The sequence below is a fragment of the Microcaecilia unicolor genome, chromosome 3 (assembly GCF_901765095.1).
Source record: "Microcaecilia unicolor chromosome 3, aMicUni1.1, whole genome shotgun sequence".
Taxonomy (NCBI): Eukaryota; Metazoa; Chordata; class Amphibia; order Gymnophiona; family Siphonopidae; genus Microcaecilia; species Microcaecilia unicolor.
The window spans coordinates 213,813,475-213,837,804 of record NC_044033.1 but is presented as its reverse complement, the minus strand read 5'-3'; the positions used below and the strand labels follow the sequence as shown (position 1 = coordinate 213,837,804).

At 45.4% G+C, this 24,330-nt stretch overlaps 1 protein-coding gene across 1 annotated transcript in view; it reads right to left on the bottom strand.

Annotated features, from left to right (window-relative positions):
* The window catches only part of DDAH2 (dimethylarginine dimethylaminohydrolase 2), a 60,881-nt gene extending 43,052 nt beyond the window's left edge, over positions 1 to 17,829 (bottom strand). Inside the window, exons 1-2 of the mRNA XM_030197441.1 lie at positions 17,339 to 17,829; positions 14,784 to 15,241 (exon numbers count right to left, since the gene is read on the bottom strand). Coding sequence (XP_030053301.1) covers positions 14,784 to 15,083 — 300 coding nt within the window. The 5' untranslated portion in view covers positions 15,084 to 15,241; positions 17,339 to 17,829. The remainder of the gene's footprint in view (positions 1 to 14,783; positions 15,242 to 17,338) is intronic.
* Between the last annotated feature and the right edge of the window lie 6,501 nt (positions 17,830 to 24,330).

Sequence of the window (24,330 nt, the reverse complement as noted above, 5' to 3'; positions counted from 1 at the left end):
GCCACATGAATGGGTTAGAAGACTCCAAAAAGAAAGGAAATTGAAACTCTAAAATCGGTGGGGGGGGGGGGGGGGGGGGGGGGGGTTAGACAGCAGGAAATTCTCCCCCTCCCCAAAAAAAACAGCTAAAATGAAGGGAAGCAGTGTAAGTAAAAAAAGCTAATTGTGATTGAACTAGAGAAACTGAGAGAACTCCCAAAGCCTCATCAAATAGAGAGAGGATATTGAGAACACATCCTGAGCTTTCTATATCATTGTCACTCTGAAGAGCCCAAATGGGCTTTATATATATAACATTTAAAATTTGGTAAAAAAATTAAAAAATACAAGGCAGAGTTTTGCACAAGTTCAAGATACTAGCTGGTCTGCCACTCCAGCTCCACCCCTCCACTTTGTTCTTCCCATGGACACTGAAGGCAGGAGCTGCCAACCCTTAAGTCTCATATTATTTTGGCTTATTATGCCAACAATATTTCCCTGGTAGCTTCTGTTTACCCTCTCTCCCTGGATCTCTCTCGATTACAGTTTTGCTTAGGCAACATTTCTTCCTGCTTGAAGACCAATGGTCTAATTCTTGACTGTTGGATCACTGGCTCATCTTCTGGACCTATTTCTGGTCCTTTATTAGATGGTACAGCTCTCTCATCAGTCAGCTCCTTTAAACATCTCGGTGCCATGATTGATCAGGGCTTGTCGTTTGAAACTCAAATAAGCTCGGTTGTTCTGGGCTCTGTGTCCTCGATTTCATTCTATATGCAGGCTTCTTGACTCCTTTGCTCAAATGAGTTCTCTATGTAATTGTCCTCTCTTATTTAGGCTATGCAAACGTGGCCTACACTGGTCTTCCTTAAGCGTCTCCAGCCAGTTCAAAATACTGCTGTCTGTATTTTATCCCATGCCAGTAAATTCGATCACGTTGACTCTCCTGCTTATACACCACCACTGGCTCAAAATCTCAGTTTAAAAACTATTCATTAGTTCACAAAATGCTATATCATAACTGTCCCCCTTCCCCAACTTCTCATTTTCTTCACTCATCCGATGGGCATCAATTGGTTCTTCTATTGGTATCATCTGCCCACTTGGAATCTACCAGAAATTTTGGGGGGCGGGGGGGCTTTGGGGGGGTCCCCCTAGGCCCCCTTCTCTGGAATTCTTTACCTCCTGCATTACTTGAACCTTCTTTCCCTTACGTCTGCTCTAAAAACCCAATTTTTTAAAATTTGGCATATGGGAGTCAGGTATGAGTTTTTCTGCCGGCATGCATTGACCTAACTTTCGCTGCCGTGTGCTAATGCTGACACAGCCCGTTCATGGGGGGGGGGGGGGGGGGGAGTTATGTCTCTCTTCTTTCCTTACCCCCTTCTACCAGTCCTGTCAGGATTTATGGCATTCGTTTCTGATTAGTTAGGTGGAGGAGTGGCCTATTGGTTAGAGCACTGGTCTTGCAATCCAGAGGTGGCTGGTTCAAGTCCCACTGCTGCTCCTTGTGATCTTGGGCAAGTCACTTAACCCTCCATTGCCTCAGGTACAAATTTAGATTGTGAGCCCTCCTGGGAAGCGAAATATCCAGAGTACCTGAATGTAACTCACCTTGAGCTGCTACTACTGGAAAAGGTGTGAGCAAAATCTAAATAAATACATAAATAAATAAATGTAATTGTAAACCACCATACTACAAGCCCCCAGCACACACAGGAGCAAAACCAGGTCTGGCTTTACTGGCAAAAAAAGCAGCTGGAGACACCATTTTGATATTTATTTACTAGGATTTATTAACCGCCTTTATAACGACATTCACCCAAGGCAGTGTACAGCAGGTACGGTTTAACATCAAACTTACAATTTTGTTAACAGCATAACAATAGTAAAACAACCAAGAATAGACAAATACAATAAATGAGGTAAACTTCAGAAAACATTAAACTGAAATCTAGTACTCGAACTACCGTGAAACAGGATCAAAAATATACACATTTAACAGCACTGAAATTCAAATAACAGAGATATAATACAATGGTACCTTAATACTGATACACCTAATAAGCAGCACTAGAACATTCAACTAATATAGATACTTTCTAATCGTGTGTTTATTAGCTATTCCATCATTATTATACTTGCATCGTATTATATGTCTTGTTTTTGGAATATCAGTGCTGTTAAATGTATATTCTTGATCCTGTTTCATGGTCATGGTAGTCTTATTATTAGGTTTCAATTTGCTGTTTTCAAGTTTCCTCTCTCACTGTATTTATGTTTATTCTTGGTTATTTTACTATTGTTATGCTGTTAACAAAATTGTAAGTTTGATGTTAAACCGTACCTGCTGTACACCGCCTTGGGTGAATCTCTTCATAAAGGCAGTTAATAAATAAATATGTTGTTAAATGATTTTCTACAATACAGCTTACGATATAGCTGAGGGACTAGTCTAGTAGCGCTTTAGAAATGATAAGTAATGCCTTTGACATGGTCAATCATGAAATACTACTACATATACTAGAATACTTTGGACTAGGAGGCACAGTTCTCAAATGGTTCAAAGGATTCCTGACCACAAGATCATACCAAGTAACAACGAACGCGGATAGATCACCCCCATGGACACCTGAATGTGGAGTTCCCCAAGGATCCCCCTTCTCACCAACCTTATTCAACCTGATGATGATACCTTTAGCCAAACTTCTAGCCAATCAAAACCTACATCCCCCACATATATGCAGATGACGTCACAATCTACATCCCGTTCAAACATGATCTAAGTGAAATCACCAACGAGATCAACCAAAGCCTCCAAATAATGCACACCTGGGCAGATGCATTCCAACTAAAACTAAATGCAGAAAAAACACAATGCCTTGTACTCACATCACAACATAACACAAAACACTTCTCTACCATAACACCACCATACTGTTCTCTCCTGGTCTCAAAAAACCTGAAAATTCTTGGAGTCACCATTGATCGAAACCTCACTCTCGATGACCAAGTGAAAAACACGATGAAAAAGATGTTCTACTCCATGTGGAAACTTAAAAGAGTAAAACCTTTCTTCCCGAGATACATCTTCCAGACCCTGGTACAGTCAATGGTAATAAGTCATCTGGACTACTGCAAAGCACTATAAGCAGGCTGCAAAGAACAGACTATCAAAAAACTACAAACTGCCCAGAATACAGCCGCCAGACTCATATTTGGAAAAACCAAATATGAAAGTGCAAAACCCTTGAGAGAAGCGTCACTGGCTCCCATTAAAGAACGCATTACGTTCAAGGTCTGCATGACTATACACAAACTCATTCACACAGACGCCCTAATCTACATGCTAAACCTTGTAGACATGCCTCCAAGAAACGCCACAAGATCATCCTGCAAATTTCTCAACCTGCACTTCCCAGTTGTAAAGGACTAAAGTACAAGCAGATGCATGCAACCACATTCTCGTACTTGGGCACGCAAGTGTGGAATGCACTGCCCACAGACCTGAGAACAATCGGCGAAACAAATATCTTTCGCAAATCTCTTAAGACATATCTCTTCAGCAAAGCATACAATGAGAACTAATAGCCACAATAATCCACCCGACAATCCACTCAATTAAGATAACTCATCTACTATAGCTACCTAAATCACTCCTCTCCTTCTTCTTTTACCCTCATCTAACCTCTGCACGACATTAAATGTACATGTCACCTTGCAATGACAATGTTCACAAAACTATGTAAGCCACATTGAGCCTGCAAATAGGTGGGATAATGTGGGATACAAATGCAATAAATAAATAAATAAATAAATAGTAGATATATGAAGGGAACAAGATGAATGGTACCCAGTCAGTTGGGATAATTTGATGATTGGCTAAACTCAAGGCAAGTTCTTTGTGTAGTTAAGCAGGAGATAAGGAGCTGGCCTAAGTTACAGTGTGTGTAGCAAGCTAGTCCAGGTGCAGAATGAATATATAGTCAGTCACCCTATGTATTAAAGGATTGGGAGAAGAACCAGGCTTATATTTACTTTTGCAGAGAAGCCAAGTTACCCAGGTTCCAGGCTAGAGTTCCTGGGTAGTCCTGGATTTCTGACTAACCCATCCTGTTGCACTGTGCGACTTACAGGCACTGATTTCATTGGACGGGATCAGGCACTACAAATCCCAGACTGCTTTGGGATGCAAGATCAAAACCAGGACTGGCCACAAAGGCTCCAGCCTGGGAACTGGGTAACTTGGCCTCTCTAGTTGTGTTTTCTGGGGACGACTAAATCAAACTATGCCACTTCAAGTGCACAGTTTTAAATGTATGCATATTTCTAGATGTCTGCCTTGCTTTGGAAGGCAAGGCCTAATATGGATGCAACTGCACAATTTAAAATGCAGATCAAGATCCTGAAACAGACCCAAAAAGCAGCAGGAGCTGGGGCTAAATCACCACAAAATAGGGGAGGGGCCGTGGGAATGCAAGGCCTCTCTCTTAGGAAACATCCCTTAACTAATCATGCTGAACCCTGCACCCCCTCCCCCCTCCAAGAATTTAGTGAAACAATAGGCGACAGTGATCTACAAATGCTCAGGTAGCAAAGATATAGGGGCAGAGCAGCTGGCATTTAGGACAGCTTAAGTAATCCTTGAGCCACAGCTGACCTAAGCAGGACTCATCCTGCCGAGGATCTTCTTCCCAAAGAGTCACAGGGAGACCTGCCAAGGCCCCTGTAAGGTTAATCAGGCCTTCAAGGCCTCACAACCCTCTCCTGGTGTTGCCATGGCTACCAGCTTGGAAGCCATCTTAACTCCTCCCAAGGCCTGTGTTTCACTTAGGGAAAAGCTTAACTTTTTTTTTTAATAGGTTCACCAGCATAAATTAAAATCTGTCCAGAGTGTCTCACTTCTGAGATACTTCAGACATCTGCAAGATACACTCCACTATTACAAGTGTTTTTAAGACTTCACTGCTGCCACCATGGCCTCACTTCATTTCATCTACTTGTTGACAGTTTGCAACAGTGTGGTGGGGAAGAAGAGTGGGCCAAATACTGGAAGGCCTAACTAAGGGGCTGAATGGCAGCCCTGAGGTGCATCAGCTGAACTAGGTGTACACATGGACCAACTGCGGGTATGCCCCTCCCTGCACTGTCCCCCGGGGTATCTCAGGCAGTACTGTGGATGAAATCTGTATCTGTTGTTGATGCACAGCAGAGTAAGCAGATTTGAGAGGCGCTGGCTTCCTGCCACTCCCAGGCCCCAGGGACACCCTATGGAGAGGGAAGCGATGCATGTTCAGAAATGCCAAGATGCCCAGTTCCAGGTTGGAGACTTTTTAGGCAGTCCTGGTTTTGAACTTACATCCCAAAGCAGTCTCGGATTTGTAGTGCCTGCCTATTGAAAGCAGAGCTGCAAGTCCCATAATGCACCAGGATGGGGTGGTTAGAAATCCAGGATTGTCCCAAAAATCACAAGCCTGGAACTGGGTAGCTTGGCATTTCTACATCCTAGGACCAGCTTGAGAAAAAGGCTGCTCTGGAATAGCTTCTGCCCCCCCCCCCCCTCGACATTTTGGCTATGTACAATGAATGCATGAGATTTGAATGCAAAATCTCACATATTCCACTGGGGATAACCTGACAGCCAAACTGGCCAGGAGGTGGGTACTGCAGGACCAGTTTGAGAAACACTGCCCAAAACAGAGAGGTCTCCAATTTAGATTAAGCTTTTTTTTCTGGTGAAGTCCTTTTTAAGAGAAAAGGGAAATCACCAATGAAATCAAGATCAGCTTCAACATAATCTAACATGTGTAACTGTATAATCTTTAAAACTTCCAGACTGTCTTATAATGTCTTTCTGCTTTAACACCTTCATGTATTTCACCACCATGTAACACAAAACCCTCTGTAAACCAAATGTATATTCACTGCTATTTCCAGTATCCATGACGAATTGTAAGCCACATTGCGCCTGCAAAGAGGTGGGATAATGTGGGATACAAATGCCATAAAATAAATAAATAAAATAAAAACATCATGGACACTTGGGCATTTCAACTGAAACTCAACAAAGAAAGAAACACACTTGTCTCGTTGTCATCTCAACACAGCGTGGCCAACCCCATAATTATCAACACTCCAAACCACACTATCCCTATCTCAGACAGCCTGAAAATCCTCGGCGTCACAATAGACCACTAACTAACACTAGAGAACCAAGTGTCATCCACAACGAAGAAAATGTTTCACGCAATGTGGAAACTCAAACGCGTGAAACAATACTCCCCAAGGGAAACATTTCGCAATCTGATACAATCAATGGTACTAAGCCATTTAGACTACTGCAATGGAATCTATGCGGGATGTAAAGAACAAACCTTAAGGAGACTCCAGACCGCTCAGAATACGGCAGCCAGACTTATCTTCGGAAAAACCCGATACGGTAGCGAAAAACTACATTGGCTCCCAATTAAAGAACGCATTGCTTTCAAGATCTGCACAATGGTTCCCAAGATTATCTACGGTGAAGCCCTGGGATACATGACAGATCGACCTACCTATGAGAAACACATCCGAATCATCACGAACATACCTAAACCTGCACTACCCAAGCTGCAAAGGACTCAAAATACAAAATCAACCTACGCATCCAACTTTTCCTACATAAGCACCCAATTGTGGAACACATTACCAAAAGCCACGAAAACCTCGTACGACCACCTATACTTCCGGAGAACACTAAAAAAAAAAACTTATGTTTTTAAAAAGGCATACCCTACCAACCCAACAAATGCCTGATCTCTGCAACACAATAACACTAGAATTCAAAATGCACAAAGCACAACTTTCCCACTGTTCAACGACCTTATGTGGCTGTCCCACGTGAACTTTATCTCATCTCAACATCACTCTGTATTTGCAAACACCGGAGACTGCAAACGCACCTCTGGTACCATGTAAGCCACATTGAGCCTGCAAATAGGTGGGAAAATGTGGGATACAAATGCAACAAATAAATAAATAAAAACCAAAACAGCCAGGGCGGGTAAGCACCCTTGGTACACAAAAGGGAAATGAGATTCTCAAGTGTATATACACTATCATATTCATTGGGGGGGGGGGGGGGTAAGAGAGGGTACAGCCAGAGCTGGCTTAAACATTAGGCAAACTAGGCATCTGCCTAGCCCAGCATGATCAGGGAAATGGCAAAAGGCAACGGCAGTCTTATCACAAATGCAAAAAAACATTAGGACATTCTTTTCTCAGCAGAGAACGTGTACAAATTTTCACTATTTCCTCGGGTAAGCAGCTTTTGTTTGGAAAATCACCTTCATGTATGCAATGCATATATACAAAATGAAGTTTCATATTTAAAATTGTTAAATATCACAAGTCTGCATTTTTACAGGATTGTTCCAAGAGGGACAATCACACCTGTTGATTTTCTCAACATCAAGGGCGGGAGGCACACAAGGCTGAAGGTTTGGCTATGGCACCTAATACCTTCACAGCAGCCCGTGTGCGTGGCCCACAAAACAAGTTTTCAATCAAATTACTCCCGTCCCACATCTCTCTAGAAGAAATCTGGCACCAGAGAGCAGGAGGGACACACTCCTTACACATGGGAACCGGCAAAAAAATAAAAACGTAAACAAGCCAGGACAGCCATTCCAGGAAACAGTGGAGATCTAAGCCATTACTCGGCAGCTGACAGCTCACTGGAAAAAATAGATAAATCTTGATACAGATAGCCAAACAGCTGTTTCCTATTGAACAGTTCCACCCCACTCATGATTTTACAACATTTCTATCACATCTGCTCTCAGTTGTCTTTTCTGCACGCTGTAGAGCTATAACCTGTTTAGTTTCTCTTTGTAAAAAAGGGTGCTCTATCCCCTCTATTATTTTTGCCACCCTTCTCTGGAGCTTTTCAAGTTGCACTATATTCAGATGCAACAGAGACCTATACAGAGAGACATGAGACTGGTTTACTAAATCCCCCCCCCCCCCCCCCCCCCCCCAGTGGATGCCTTCCCCTACCCACTCTTGACAATAGGTTGGGAGTGGGAAGAAGTATCAGCCACTTGCTCCTAGAGACAAAGGAAATTTGTTGAAGCCTGACTTAAGCTCTCCTAGGCAGGGACCTGCCAACTGTACCTAATATGTAACCTCACCTTCAGCATAAATTTAGAAAAAAAACCTTTCAGTATTAGGTCATCACATAGCGAGTTCCTCACATTACAATGAAATAAACCCACCTACAAACATATATACCATAACAATTACCAGTTCACACCACCTTATACATTATGCAAATAGGCAACCAAAAAAAAAATACAACAAAACCCCCTCCAAACAATCACCTCTCACTTAGACTACTGCAACTTGCTTCTCACAGGTCTCCCACTAAGCCACCTCTCTCCCCTTCAATCTGTTCAAAATTCTGCAGCACAACTAATATTCCGCCAGTGTCGTTATGCTCAGATTAGCCCTCTCCTCAAGTCACTTCATTGGCTCCCTATCCGTTTCCGCATCCAGTTTCAACTCCTCTTACTAACAAGTGAATTCACTCTGCAGCTCCTCAGTACCTCTCCACACTTACCTGTCCCTACACTCCTCTTCGGGAACTCAGTTCATGGTAAATCTCTCTTATCTGTACCCTTCTTCTCCACTGCCAACTGCAGACTCCATTTCTTTTATCTTGCTGCACCCTACACCTGGAATACGCTTCCTGAGTATGTCACGCTCCAGCTCTGGCCGTCTTCAAATCTAGGCTAAAAGCCCACCTTTTTGGGGTTGCTTTTAACGCCTTCCTATTCACTTGTTCAGTACCCTTGTATGTTTTATCATTTCCACCTTAAGTAATTCCCTCATTTGTCCCGTTTGTCTGTCTTGATTAGATTGTAAGCTCTGTCGAGCAGGGACCGTCTCTTGCATGTTTAACTGTACAGCACTGCGTACGTCTAGTAGCGCTACAGAAATGATAAGTAGTAGTAGTAGTCTTTGGGATTCCGGAATCTTGCTACTCTTTGTCCTTATCCCTTATTTGTCCTGTTTGTCTGTCCTGATTAGATTGTAAGCTCTGTTGGGCAGGGATTGTCTCTTCATGTTCAAATGTACAGAACCGAGTACGTCTAGTAGAGTACTGAAATGATAAGTAGTAGTCGTTCTCTGTGGGATTCCAGAATCCTGCAACTCTTTGGGATTCTGCACAGAATCTTGCTGCTCTTTGGAGTTCCGGAATCTTGCAACTCTTTAGGATTCTGCACTGTCTCTTCATGTTCAAGTGTACAGCGCTGCATACATCTAGTAGCACTATCATAGTAAATGACGGCAGATAAAGACCTGAGCGGTCCATCCAGTCTGCCCAACAAGATAAACTCATTAGAAATGATAAGTAGCGGTAGTAATAATTGGCTATAACTGGAGCTAATTTGAAGTTACACTCATAACTGCCCGTATTTATTTATTTTTTTATATACCATCAAAGGCCTAGAAATACGCAACTAAGTGGTTTACAAAACAATAAAAGAAAGCAGACAAGGTACAAGAGCAGACCTGAGAAAAATTAAACAGTGGAAAAACAAACAGAGAAAAGATGAGTCTTCAAAGCTTGTTTAAAAGCTGCTAGCGAGGGCTGATTCCTAATGTAGGAGTGGTAAGTCATTCCAGAGTTTGGGACCAATATCTCTAAATGCAGAGTCATGGGAAACGGAAAGGCGAAGTTGAGTTGTGTGAGGGCAAATCTAGAAGATTGTTATCGGCTGAGCAGAGACAAAAGAGGGGAGCACAGATAGGCGGGGGCAGAGGGAAATCCAGATTTATAGACCAGAAGAATTTTTAATTTCATACATGCAGAGATGTGCAGCCAGTTTTGTAATGCTATCACTTTAGCACACAACTGCCGGGGGGGGGGGGGGGGGGTCGTAAGAGGAGCATTAGCAGCTCAGAGGCAGGCCCAGCACTTATGTACTTACCGTATTTTTCGGACTATAAGACGCACTTTTTTCCCCCAAAATTTGGGAGGAAAATGGGGGGTGCGTCTTATAGTCCGAAGGTAGCGTTTTTGGACCGCCGTCCCGTACTTACGCGATGCCATGTTCCGTGGTGGTCTAGTGACGTCGGGGCAGGAAAGAGCCCCCTCTTTCCTGCCCATCACGCTGCTCTCCATGCTCCTCACTGCTTTCTGACGGTCTCGGCGATATTCAAAATGGCCGCCGAGATTCTCAGCGGCCATTTTGAATCTCGCCAGACCGTCAGAAAGCAGTGAGGAGCACGGAGAGCAGCGCGATGGGCAGGAAAGAGGGGGCTCTTTCCTGCCCCGACGTCACTAGACCACCACGGAACATGGCATCGTGTAAGTACGGGACGGCGGTCCAAAACTCGGACAAGACGCACCGGAGCACCTAGGTTTTAGAGGAGGGAAAAAGGAAAATTTTTTTTTTCCTATTTCCCTCCTCTAAAACCTAGGTGTGTCTTATGGTCCGGTGCGTCTTATAGTCCGAAAAATACGGTATATCAAATTCAGGCATAAGCATTGCCATGCCGGGACAGACCAAGGGTCCATCGAGCCCAGCACCCTGTCTCCGACAGCGGCCAAAAGAACAATTTGTCCCGCCCATCCCAGAAATAGTGGATTATTCCCATGTCCATTCAATAATATTCTATGGCCTTTTCCTTCAGGAAGCCGTCCAACCCTTTTTTTAAAGTCCGCTAAGTCAACCGCCTTAACCGCTTGTGCCTAAAGTTAGACAATAAAATGCTGATTTACAGTAAAATTCTATAACAATTCTGGTCGCCGTTATCAAAGATATAGCAAAATTAGAAAAGGTTCAAAGAAGAGCAACCAAATTGATAGAGGGATGGAACTGCTCCCATGGTTAGGGCTCTTCAGCTTGGAAAACAGATGGCTGAGGGGGATGTGATTGAGGTCTACAGAATCCTGAGCGGTGTGGAGCAGGTGGAGGTAAATCGATTTTTCACTCATTCAAGTACAAAGACCAGGGGGGACACTCAATAAAACTGCATGGAAATACTTTTAATAAAAAAAGGAGGAAATATTTTTTCACTCAAAGAATACTTAAGCTGTGGAACTAGTTGCTGGAGGATGTGGTAACGGAGGTTAGTGCATCTGGGTTTTAAAAAAAAAAAAAGGTTTGGACAAGTTCCTGGAGGAAAAGTCCATAGTCTGCTATTGACATAGACATGGTAAAGCCACTGCTTGCCCCGGGATTGGTAGCATGGAATCTTGCTCTCTTTGTGGTTCTGCATGGAAATCTTGTTACTCTGAGATTCTGAATGGAATATTGCTACTCTTTGGGGTTCTACATGTAACGCTGCTACTCTTTGAGATTCTACATGTAACGCTGCTACTAACTGGGTTTCTGCCAGGTACTTGTGACCTGGAGTGGCCACTGTTGGAAGCAGGATACTGGGCTGGATGGACCACTGGTCTGACCCAGTGTGTCTATTCTTATGTTCTTATCCTATATAATAATTTGCACCTCCAACATTCTATGTCTGGATGCCTGGGTTCGTAACATCCATAAGCACTCATTACCCCTCCCTCGCGTCAAAACGTAATGACGTCAGAGGGCGGAACAGTGAGAGGGAAGGGAAGCCAGCGCCAGCCAGAGAATGTTCAGGTACAAATTGAGGGGAGGAGAGAATCGCGAAGGGAGGGAGGAACGGAAAGGGAGGGGAGGGGAGGGCAGGGCAGAGGAGAATGGATGGGATGGGAGGACAGTAGAGGAGAGAATCATGGGACATGGAAGGCAGGCTGAACCACCGAGCCTGCTTGCCTTTCACTGCTGCTGCCAGACCCCGAGTTAAGAACTTTTAAATTCTGGGCGGCACACAGGAAGGCGAGGGGCAGGCGGAGGACTGGGAGAAGAGGGTGGGCAGCGCAGGTCGGGCTGCCACTCAGAGGAGAGGGAGAGTGAGGGAGGGAGAGGGGGGCCTGGAACTCGGAGGGAAGGAGAGGGAGGGAGGGAGGCATGGAACTCTGAGCCCGTACGCATTAATGAGTGCCGTGTCAAACTCAGAATGACCGCGAGGCAGGAACTCGGGCCACAACTGGCCGTTGACATCCAGACTCCTGCGCCGCTCAAACTCCATTGTAACCAGAAGGGTGGTGGGAACTCGCACCACAACTCACCTCCTAACGGTTCCCTTAAAAACAATCGCCATTACATGATAACCTTGCTAGCGCCCATTTCATTTGTGTGAGAAACGGGCCTTTTTTTTACTAGTGATATATAATTTGAACTTAGCGCCCAGCATTTTAGCATCTAAGTTTGGGCAACATTGATAGAATTACCCACAAGAAACCCGATTCTATAAATGGCGCCTACAATTCGGCGCTCAATGCTATCCTATAAAGGGCGTTTCAGGACGGACACTTCATAGAATAGCGGCGAGCACCGAATTCAGCATGAGGACTTCCGCCAGCTGAAACCTGGTGTAAATCCTGCCATGCAAATCTCCGCTTTTCTGGAATACTGCCCGCATCATTTGTGAACACTCCTGACCCACCCATGCCCCTCCCATGGCCACGCCCTCTTCTGAGTGGTGCACAATCCAATTTAGGGGCCCACTGTTACAGAATAGAGCATAACCAGATCTGCGCCCAAATTTGGATGACCTTTAAAGAATCTGGGGTATAGTGGAGAGAAGGACCATCGGTATTCAGAGCTGGTGTTATTTATTTATATCCCACATTTTCCCACCTATTTGCAGACTCAATGTGGCTTACATTGTTTCTGTCATGGTGATCGCCATTTCCGGAGTGAGAGATACAAGTGGTATTACATTAAAGATCATGATTGACATAGTAGATTAAGCAGTCAAGTAAAAGAGTACATACTCAGAATGAGAGATAAAGTGGTATTGCGTTAGATTTCATTCGTGATAGAGTAGACCTTGGTAGTCAAGTATAGAGAGTTAAGTTTTATCCAGTTCTGGCTTGAGACACACTGGAGCCCAGGGCACAAATGGGTACCCCAAAATCCAACAGCAAGTAGTACCTCCTTATGTATGGGGGTCCAGGGCAGGGCCACCGAGAAGCGGGAGGTGCAAGATTCCCCAGGCCCAGCCACCAAGGAGGGCTCGGCACTAGTGCTGTCCAATTCGCAATTCGAATCAATTCGCCAATTTGTTTAAAAAATATATAATAATAATAATTTGAGGCCCCCCCTCCCCAAATACCTTTTAAAACAGCAGTTCTTCGCTGGCAGCGAGCACCAGCAGCCAGCGACTGATGCGCACTGCTCATGTCAGTCACACAGCCTTCCTTGCGACACAATTTCCTGTTTCCATGTAGGTGGGAACACGCCAGAGGGAAGGCTGAGGGGCCGGTGGGAGCAGTGTGTATCAATCACTGGCTGCTCATGCTCACTGCCTGTGAAGAAATGCTGTTTGGAAAAGGTACGGGGGCCCTCAATTTTTACAAAAATGAGGGCACGTGGGGGGGGGGGCAGTGGTGGTAGGGGGGGGCCTTGTTTGCCCCAGGCTCTGCTTTGTCTCTCGGTGGTCCTGGTTTCACCCTCCACATAATGACCTCTAGTCAGAACTGGCCATTCCATGACCCAAGAGCACAGATATGATTCTGGCAACGAAGCCTTTACAAGTTATTTCAGCTCCACAATTACTTAAGTTTGGACGAATGCAAATTAAGTTCAGAAGTAAAGTACAGGCAGGGTACCATCCTACTACTTATCATTTCTATAGCGCTACCGGACGTACGCAGCGCTTCACACTTGAACATGGACAGTCCTTGCTCAATAGAGCTTACAATCTAATTATGACAGACAGACAGGACAAGTAAGGGATAAGGGTTAGGACAGACAGGACACATCAGGGATAGGGGACAGTTGAAGGTTTAGGTGTTAAAAGCAGCATCGAAGAGGTGGATTTTTAGCCTAGATTTGAAGATGGCCAGAGATGAGACTTGGTGTACCGGCTCAGGAAGTTTATTCCAGGCATACGGTGCAGCAAGATAGAAGGAATGGAGTCTGGAGTTAGCGGTGGAGGAGAAGGGTGCAGATAAGAGAGATTTACCCAGTGAGTGGAGTTCCCGGGGAGGAATGTAGAGAGAGATGAGAGTGGAGAGATACTGAGGAGCTGCAGAGTGAATGCATTTGTAAGTCAGTAAGAGGAGTTTGAACTGAATGCGGAAACGGAGCCAATGAAGTGACTTGAGGAGAGGGCTAATATGAACATAACGACACTGGCGGAATATTAGTCGTGCAGCAGAATTTTGAACAGATTGAAGAGGAGAGAGATGGCTCAGTGGGAGACCTGTGAGAAGCAAGTTGCAGTAGTCTAAGTGGGAGGTGATAAGATCTGCAGTAGCACCTCCTTCACTAATACTGAAACCCTCCAGTCCTCCCCATTCTCCCTCCCATCTAAAAACAGAGCTCTATCCATGAACTTTACAAGGTTTCTAAATCACATTTCTTGCTGAACTGGAGGTTAAGCAACTTGAAGGTCACAGCATAAGAAAAACAGCTTAACTACACTCTTCAAGGTCACACAGGCAACTGAAATGGAGGAGTGGCCTAGTGGTTAGGGTGGTGGACTTTGGTCCTGGGGAACTGAGGAACTGAGTTTGATTCCCACTTCAGGCACAGGCAGCTCCTTGTGACTCTGGGCAAGTCACTTAACCCTCCATTGCCCCATGTAAGCCGCATTGAGCCTGCCATGAGTGGGAAAAGCGCGGGGTACAAATGTAACAAAATAAAATCATCAGGCAGAGAGAGATCAGTGTCCCAGGTCTCCCCAGCCCACCCCTAAATCCTGCTCCTCACCTCCTTCCTTCGTGACGGTGACCAGGGACGTGTGATGAGTGCTGTGTCCCCCTGCACCACCGCCACATCCTCCACCAGGGGTCCAGCCGGCAGCTCCTCCTCCGTTGGAACCTCCACAACCTGCAGGCCCAGCTTCTGCCGCAGGATGCCTGCCAGCACCCCATACTGTCGCTGCGCCTTAGCCAGGTCCACCGGCTCCGTGCCCTTCTCCAGCACCGAATCCGGCATCTCACCGAAGGAGGACGGGACAGCCCTCACCAAGGCATGGGTGTATTTGCCCAGGACACACATGCTAGCCATTTCGAAAGGACTTACTCTCCACGATCAATCCCCAACCTGGCCAAAAGACACGTCCAATTGTTCCCTTAAGCAACAGCTGTTAACATCTGTTCTTCAAAAGTCCTGCTTCCCACCTTATCTTTTAGAAGCCTCTGGCTCCCGGTGAAGCAGCTTCAGTCCTAGCAAGAAAAGTCAAAATTTGTCAAAAAAAATTAACAATTCACCACCAGTTCCTAAAACCTCTTCTAAAAAGCTGTTCCCTAACTGAAATTTCCTTACAAAAAGACAGCTAACTCCACACCCTATTTTCCCTCTGCTCACTTGTTTTACTCTACCACCAGCTGCCTCCCTCCCAACCTCTTTGGAAAAATAAAATTAATTTTAAAAGTCATCCCAGCCATCTCTGGTTTTCTAATGTCCAAAAAATTCAAATAGGCACCACCTCTTTAAAAACAAACAAGGATAAACTGGGGGGGGGGGGGGGGGGGGTTAAGAAGTTAGAACAGCACAAACTTATTGTTGCAACCTTCTTCAGCCCCATAAACTCCACCATCCCCTGCAAAGCTAAATCAGAATTCCCTGAGCCTGCCACTACCTAGTTCTCCTCAGGCCCTCTGTGTCCGTCCCTCCCCCTTCCTCTTGTCCTGTTTTTCTGATCTTCCTCTAGGCAGGATCCTGAAGCAAATACATTTCTCTGTGAATGTGCAGAATGGTGGTGGTGGGTGGGTGCATTTACGACATAACCTTTGCCCCTTGAGCTCCCTCCTCGCTATTCAGACAAGCCCTCCCCTCCCATCGCCTAAAATAATCACACAAAGTAATCTGTCAGGCATGATAAATTCATGTTTTAAACCTCTTTGGAGAGAGTCCCCATTGGAAAAAGAATCACAGCCTGGTAGAAACCCCTTTTTTGGGGCGGGGGGAGGGGGGATACTCCGGCAGCATTTGCCCAAACTCACTTTTGCTACATTCTGCAAACGTGCAAACCCTTTCCTCTACCGTTAATTTCCGAGCTGGCCGGCACCGAGCCCGGGAGGGTTGATGCATTGCTCGCCTGTTAGAAGTTTTAAGGACCGGATCTTGTTTTTGCTTCTTGCACAGCCTTGTTGCAATGGTTTTTTTTTTTTTTTTGGGAGGGTGTGGTGCTGCATTTTGACACAAGCTCTTCCTCCACTACATGCAAGCAGGAGCCCAAGCCTCCCCCCGCCCCTGATTACTCAGTATCTTCCTCCCCACTCCCCAGGGTCTTCTCCTCCCTCCCCCCGAGACCTGAAGGTCTATTGTGTTAGCTTAAAACTGCACTGCCTGCAAAACTGGCTTTTATTATTGTGATCTCTGGTATAAAACAATAAACCCAGACAGCCCCCCCCCAGGACACACACACAAACCCTCCCTTCTCGTTATAGATATCATTTTTATAGCCCCCCTCGGAGGTTCCATTGCCGCATGTGGAATTTTCTTAATTGGTTTTTAATGGCTTTTTACCATGTTTATAAAATCGAAATCTCTTTCATTTCCACAATGTTTAACCCGGGGGGGGGGGGCACAACTTGCTCTAAACTAAGCACCAAAGACCCTCACCTTAATTTTTTTTTTTTTTTAATTTTCTGACTTAAATAGTCAAAAACGAAATGTATTGTTAGTCCAATAAAAAGATGAATCATCTTTTTGTTTTATTTCTGTTTATTACATTTACAAGTAGACTAACACGACTATTATACTACTTTATCATTAAAAAAAAAACAGGGGAGGGGGTGAGAAGTGACACATATATATTTTATTTCTTATATGTTTAAACTTACTCTAGCAGGCCAACCTCAAACTCTCAGCTCAGTTTTTCAACCACTACTTCCTCCAAAGGGTTAAAAAAAAGCCACTCAATTAGGTTGGTTTTCCGACAGCACAAGATCAAAGAGGCAGGCAGGGATCTTTTAATGTGTCGATTTAAACTAACCTCCTCTAATATAAATAAACTAAGGTCACTTTTTTCTTTCATAAACTGGAAAAGGGAAGGGGTGGTTTTGTTTTTCCCTATCATCCCGGCTTCCTTCCTGCTCTTTCCACCAAACCTTCCCCTGTTTTCCAAACAAACACCCCAGAGTTATCTTAATTTTCGAAGTTGAAAATTTCGTGATGCAAAGAAAACAAAATTAAAAATTGCTAGCAAAATCTGAAGTGAACCCCCCCACTTTTTTTTGCTGCACGTGCTACCCCTGCCCTTCCCTCGCAATTGTTGTTGGCTATGGGTTTATTGGGGGGGGGGGGGGGGGAGTTACCTTCAAGTCTACTCAGCTATTTCGGCCTCCTGGACTGCTCGTTAGTATCCGAGTGACCTGCCGATGTCTCGTCCTGCTTTTGCAAACTTGAAAGCCATCGTTTTCGCCTCCCCGTTCCCTCCTTTTGCAAGATCTGAACCCCTGATTTTGTCCTTTCCGGAGCTGCCTCGGATGCCCGTTCAGATCCCCTCCCCGCTCCGTCTTTCTTCTTTCTCCTCCTTTGGAAAATTCTTCCAATTTCTTGCCAAGTGGGCGGAAAATATTTGGATTTTGTTAACAGCTGGGCTTCCAGGGCTACGCTGCAGCCTCCCTTCTGGAGCTGTAGTTCTTTAAAAATCCGAATGAATAACCCTGCTTTCTTTGTGTGCCGGGCGCTACCTCGGCTGTAGCAATCAGAGGCAGCTAAAGCTTCACTTTCATTGTTGTGAAAGTCCTGAGAATTAAAAATGGCTTATGGGAGGAGCCCTTTTGCCAGGCTTTAACCCTCTCTGAGCTTAGTAGTTTATGCACCATCCATCTGGGGACGAAAGCACAGGAGGCTCCAGTAACATCCAGGCAGCGCCGCACGGGGTCTGAAAATAACAGAGGCGACTCCAGTCTTTCAAAATTCAGCGAGCACAGGGGCTGAAACTATCATGGGAAGGTGCACGGGGACTGAAAATTCCAGATGAGTCTTCGGGTGCTGCAAAATTCAGACAGCACAGGAGCTGTAACCATCACGGGAGGCTGCTGGAATATGCAGGCAGAGCTACATGGGGTTCTGAAAGTACCAGAGGAGGCTGTGGTCCTGCAAAATGCAGCGAGCACAGGGGCTGAACGTACAAGTTTCAAAAATGCAGAAAAGTGATGGAGTGGAAATACCAAAGGAAACTTCTGTAACGTGTAGGGAACACTGCACAGGTACTGAAAATACTAGAGAATTCAGAAATACCAGAAGAGGATCCAGCAAAATGCAGAGAGCACAAGGACTGAAAATAATGAGGGAAATTCTAGCAAAATGCAGAGGTCTGAAAATACCAAAGCAGTCCCTGGGGAGTGCAGGACAAATCGGGCTATGCATAGCATAGTACTCCAGAGCTTGTCATAATTGCCCCCCCCCCCCCCATTAGTTTTACTCAGTGATGTGTTCTTCAGTACTGTGAGCAGTATACTTTTAAAACTTGTTGTTCTGGGCTCTGATTGGCCCAGGAGCTCAATTTCATTTGGATTTTACTGGCTTTTCTTAGCTTGAGAGGAGAGAGAGAGAGAGACTCTCTTTGCTGAGGCCCTGTGATCAGTTATATTTGATAAATCAGTGAGCAGCATATTTCCTGATCTCCCCAGGTACTTTTTAGAAAGTAAGCAAATGTTTAGATAGTGTTATAATTGATCCATATTTCCAGTTACCTGTTACTGTTTGCTGATTGCAATTTTTCTTCATTGTTCAACAGTAAGACAATAAACTATTTTCAGTTTATTGCCTCTGCTGTATGGACTGATAAAAAGAATCCTGGTGGTTTGTGTGTTGGGTCTCTGAGTGCTTTCTGGGAACTGTGGGACCACTGGGAGTGTGGCCCCAGTAACCTAGAAATAATTGGGGATAGTTTGAGAGTGGGAGACTTGCCCAGAGGCGGTTGTGACCCAGTCGGTGGGAGGAACGTGCACAAGCGTTAGGTGCAGGTGGATCTGAGCTGTGCCAGAGATAGACCCTCTAAGTGGTCTCGGGGTAACCCCAGGCGGGTGAGTAGGTGTTTCGTGACGAGGACTCTCACTTAGCTTAGAGGGAACAGTACCCCCATGTGCAGTTCATGCACATGAACTGAACATGCGCACGGGGTGTCAGCACTGGTGGCTGGAAGTGTACTGCCCACTTCCCTGCTGTTCAAACGACCTGAGGAGCTCGGCAAAGAACATCTTCAGCAGGCGGGGCTTGGGGATTTTCCGCCAGCAACACCAACGAGATGTGCTGTTGCTGGGTGGGTCTGACCCCAAAGTGGGTGGGCCTTTGCCCACCTGGGCTCATTCCTGTGCAATCAGCGCTAGTGTATGCCTCTTTACCATGAGCATACTGGACCCCCAACATTTTGTGGCTTTGAGGATGCTGGAACAAAGAAATGCTGAACTGTTGCTGGAATTGGTATTTGCAGAAATTGTGTATCAGCTCTCTGAGTTGTTTCACATCGATCTGTTTCTTTGGCGGTATGTAGGCGTTACATAAGAATCTTAATGAATATATTTTGGCACACACACAGATGTACATGCATGCAGTTCTGGGGGCTGATACAATGTTCTTCTGCTGCTACTAGTTCACACCCCGTATGTATTTATTTGTGTAGTGGGATTTATTAACTGCCTTTCTGTAGAGACTCACCCAAGGCAGTGGAGGAGTAGCCTAATGGTTACTGTAATGGGCTTTGATCCTGGCAACCTGGGTTCAATCCTAACTGTAGCTCCTTGTGACCTTGGGCCAGGGGCATAGCTACGGGGGGGCCACAGGGGCCTGGGCCCCTGCAAATTTTGTCCCCCACCAGCCAAAGCCTTCTTCAGCGCCGGTCTCCAGCGTAGCCGCGTTCGCTGCCCTGCTCTTCTTTCTTCGTTTTCCTCCCGTGCACGCTGACGCTCCTTTACGTGGAACTGAGAAGGAGCGTCGGCATGCACAGGAGGAGCAAGAAGAAAGAAGAGCAGGGCAGTGAACGCGGCTGCGCCAGAGAATTACGCTGAAGAAGGCTTCGGCTGGCAGGGTTTGGGGACCCCCGTCAGCAAAGGTATTTGTTTTTGCGGGGGAAGCGGTGAGGAGAAGCGGAAAGGAGGCAAGGCAGTGGGGGGGGCGAGGAGAGGCAGCGGGGGGGGGAGCAGCGGGGCAGCACTCAAAATGTGCTCCCAACCTCGGGCTCTGCCCCCCCCCCCCCCCACCATGAGGTCTGGTTACGCCAGTGCCTTTAAGTGAAACTGAGCATGCTCAGTTTCACTTAAAGGACCGTGTAGGATGTCAGGACCCAAGAAAGCACAGATCAGCGAACGCAGTGCACCGGAGACCAGTGCTGAAGAAGGCTTCGGCTGGTGGAGGTTGGGGACCCCACCAGCAAAGGTACCTTGTGGCGACGGGGGGTGGGGGGGTGGGAAGTGGCGGGGAAGGGCGGCGGGCTAAAATGTGTCCCCCCACTTTGGGCTCTGGACCCTCCCTCCCGTCGAGGTCTGGCTACGCCCCTGGCTTAGCTCACAGAAATGGCAAATCTAACACAGAACCCTTTAACGTGTCCTGCATTAGGACATTTTCCCTGCGTTAAGTGCACACGTTAGTGCTTAATGCAGCTTAGTAAAAGGGGTTCGTTAGATTGTGAGCCCGCTGGGAAAAGAATACAATATGCAAACTGTTTTGATTGTACCACAGAAGGGCGGTATATCAAGAATCTAATAAAAAACCACTAGGCCACTTCCTCAGTCAGTAGTATATCTCGGCAGAGGGTGGGTGAGTCAACTGGGGAGAGCAAGCTAGGTGTGGAAAAAGGCAAACCAAATTAACCTTTCACAGGGCATGCTCACCCACCACTGCACATTTCCTCTTCCCCCCCCCCCCCCCCCATCCCCTCACAGCTTTAAATTAGGTGTAAAGGTTACAGCAAAAAAAGTCTCAAGAAAATCGCTTGCATAAAGAAACCACTGACCAGTTTCAAACACTCGGCAAAACTTCCATCAAAGTGATCTGATATTGGGCTTTCGGGGGGATCAGATCAGGGGATGATGTTGGGGGTTTCCCTCTTCATGGGAATGGTCAGACTGGGGGAGTCTGGCCTCGAGGGGGGGCAGATTGGGTAGGGGATGCCAGGGAGAGTGCAGTTCTGGCTTGGGGGAGGCTCGGATTGGGTGGGAGATCCCAGGGGGAATATGGTTCTGGCTTCAGTGGGGGCTTGGATTGGGTGGGGGATGCTAGGGAGAGTGCAGTTATGGCTTCAAGGGTTCTTGGATTGGGTGCGAGATCCCAAGGGGAGTTTGGTTATGGCTTAAGGGGTGCTCAGATTGGGTGGGGGATGCTAGGGGAGTGCGGTGTGGTGGCGGTTCTTGACTGGGCCCGCCCCGCGTTCCATGCAGGTGCCCAGGCATTGGTAAATGGCACCAAACAGTAGGGCCTGGGAAAAAGTCACGCTGAGAGCTATTTGATAAAGGGTGCTCCAGGCTAAACACTCTTTCTGGAACTGAGCTTAGCACATATTCCGGAGGATTTATCCCAAGGCTGGTGCTAGACATTCAAGTGCCCAGGACAGAAACTAGGGAGGGCCCTCGAAAGCTGGTCTTCAGCCTATGCCTCCTTCGGCTTGAGTCCCTCTTTAGTATGGGGGCCCAGGGCAGTTGCCTGGTTTGACACCCCCTAATGTTGGCCCTGCTTAAATCAACTGAAACCAGGTATAAATCCTAGCACAAAACTTGGGTATGCAGCCCCCAAATCCTAAAGCACTGTGTGTAATTCTTTGGAATGCCTCTGACCTGCCCATAGCCACCCCCCCCCCCCTTTGGGGTTGTACATGAGAGGATCTGGGTGTGGATCTTTATAAAACTGTACGCAGCCAGATCTATGAGCAAATTCAAATTAGAGCCAATTAACATCAATAATTGTTAACCAGTTATGGGTTGGTTTATTTATTTGCACGCAGATCTCAGGACTGTGCACAATTTTGGGCCCCCAAATTTGGTTGCCGTTTATAGAATCCAGGGCTTAATTCGGTGACTGTACGTTAACTGTTTGCCCTTGATTTATGATGGGGGCAAAAACTTTACTAAAAGGACCCCTAAGTTTATGTATTAGTTTTCATAATATTGAAACTGTATTTTGGGATTTCTATATGATTCTTTCATTAAGGGCTCCTTTTACAAAGCCGCAGTACTGATTCCTGGCGCAGCAAATGCGGAGATGCACATTCAACTCCTATGGATATTGTTTGATATTAATGATGTTAATTTCTGATGTTTATTATTACCTTCTAGAATGTTTAGATGAGTGGGTTATAAAATATGTTAAAATAAGAATAATAAATGAAAAAAAAAAGATCTGGTAATATCTTTATACCTACTGTTACATAGGGCGTGAAATCTGTATGGAATCTCAGTATAAACCTTGCACTTCCAGTTCTGTAACCCTTTCTCCTCCTCTAATCCCTTTTTTTTACTTTGACGGTGATGTTTATACTTACATAACAACATAAGAACATAAGCGTTGCCATACTGAGACAGACTGAAGGTCCATCAAACCCAGTATCCTGTTTCGAACAGTGGCCAATCCAAGTCACAAGTACCTGGCAAGATCCCAAAACAGTACAATACATTTTATGATGATTATCCCAGAAATAAGCAGTGGATTTTCCTCAAGTCCATCTTAATAACGCCTTATGGACTTTTCTTTTAGGAAATTAGCCAAACCTTTTTCGAACCCTGCTAAGCTAACTGCTTTTACCACACTCTCTGGCAATGAATTCCACAGCTTAATTAGTGAAAAAATATTTTCTCCAGTTTGTTTTAAATTTACTTCTTAGTAGCTTCATTGCATGCCCCCCTAGTCCTAGTATTTTTTGAAAGTATAAACAAGCGATTCACATATACCCATTCCACTCCACTCTCTATTTTATAGACCTCTATCATATCTCCCCTCAGCTACCCCTTCTCCAAGCTGAAAAGCCCTAGCTGCTTTAACCTTTCCTCACGGGAAAGTTGTCCCATCCCCTTTATCATTCCACTATATCTTTTTGAGATGTGGTGACCAGAATCACACACAGTATTTGAGGTGCAGTCGCACCATGGAGCGATACAAAGGCATTATAACATTCATATTTTTGTTTTCCATTCCTTTCCTAATGATTCCTAACATTCTATTTGCTTTCTTAGCCGCCATTGCACACCGAGCAGAGAGGGTTTCAACGTAACATCAACGATGACACCTTGATCCTTTTCCTTGGCAGTGATTCCTAATGTGGAGTCTTGCATCACGTAGCTATTGTTTGGGTTCCTCTTTCCCACATGTATCACTTGGCAGTGCGTCAAATAAAACTGAACGTGAACTTGAATGAAGTTAAGTTGTTTCCCCTTATAATTCACCACGCATAAAAATATATATTCAAAATGTGGTTTCACTTCAGGAACAGCAACACACACTCCTTCCACTGTCAGACACTTTGTAAAGTAACATAAAATCCTGCAGAAAAAAAACCCACCCAGAAGTTATGTAACACCAACTCCCAGAACTCAAAACAGCAAAAAATCTACCTATGAAAAGTCAGCACTGCAAATATTACACAGGGCCCCTAGAACATCAATTCACCTCTTCGTAGGAAAAAAAATAGACTGCTATAAATCCCTACATGGGAACTACTGCCTTTTCTTTGTCGAAGGTCAAGGTGCTGTAAAATTCTAAAATTACAAAAAATAAAAGTAAGAAGGGAATTCCATTGGAATAGTAAAGAACTCAGCCATCTGCGAAATCGGAAAGAAGTAGAGAGATTGCGGATGCTTTTCAAAGTGCACTGCTGAGACTAATGGTGACGGAAATCACAAGGGGAGGGGGGCGACGCTAGATCTTGTGGTCACAAATGGAGAAATCGGTGCAGATTCTATAACAACACGTGTAACATAACAAGCTAATGAGTGTTGATAGCAGCACTTAACAAGCAATAATAAGCACTAATTGGCACTGATCAGAATTTAGGTGCACAGGTCGCTAGCCCCTAGATTCTATATGTGGCGCCTAGATTCCGCGTGGAGATACACGCGTACCTTAATTGATGGAACAGGGTAATCAGCGTTTCTAACAGCAGCACTTAAGCAATAACAAGCGATAATTGGCAATGATTTCAATTTATGTATGGAAATTGCTAAGCATATTCTATAAAGAACTGCACCTAAATTGCAAAGCGCGCAGTTCAAAATAAACGTGCATAGCTGAAACGGGGCATGTTTATGGGCATTTTGTGAGCGTTCCAAAATTTCCACACATAATTACAGAATACGGGTCAGTGCGCCTAAATCTA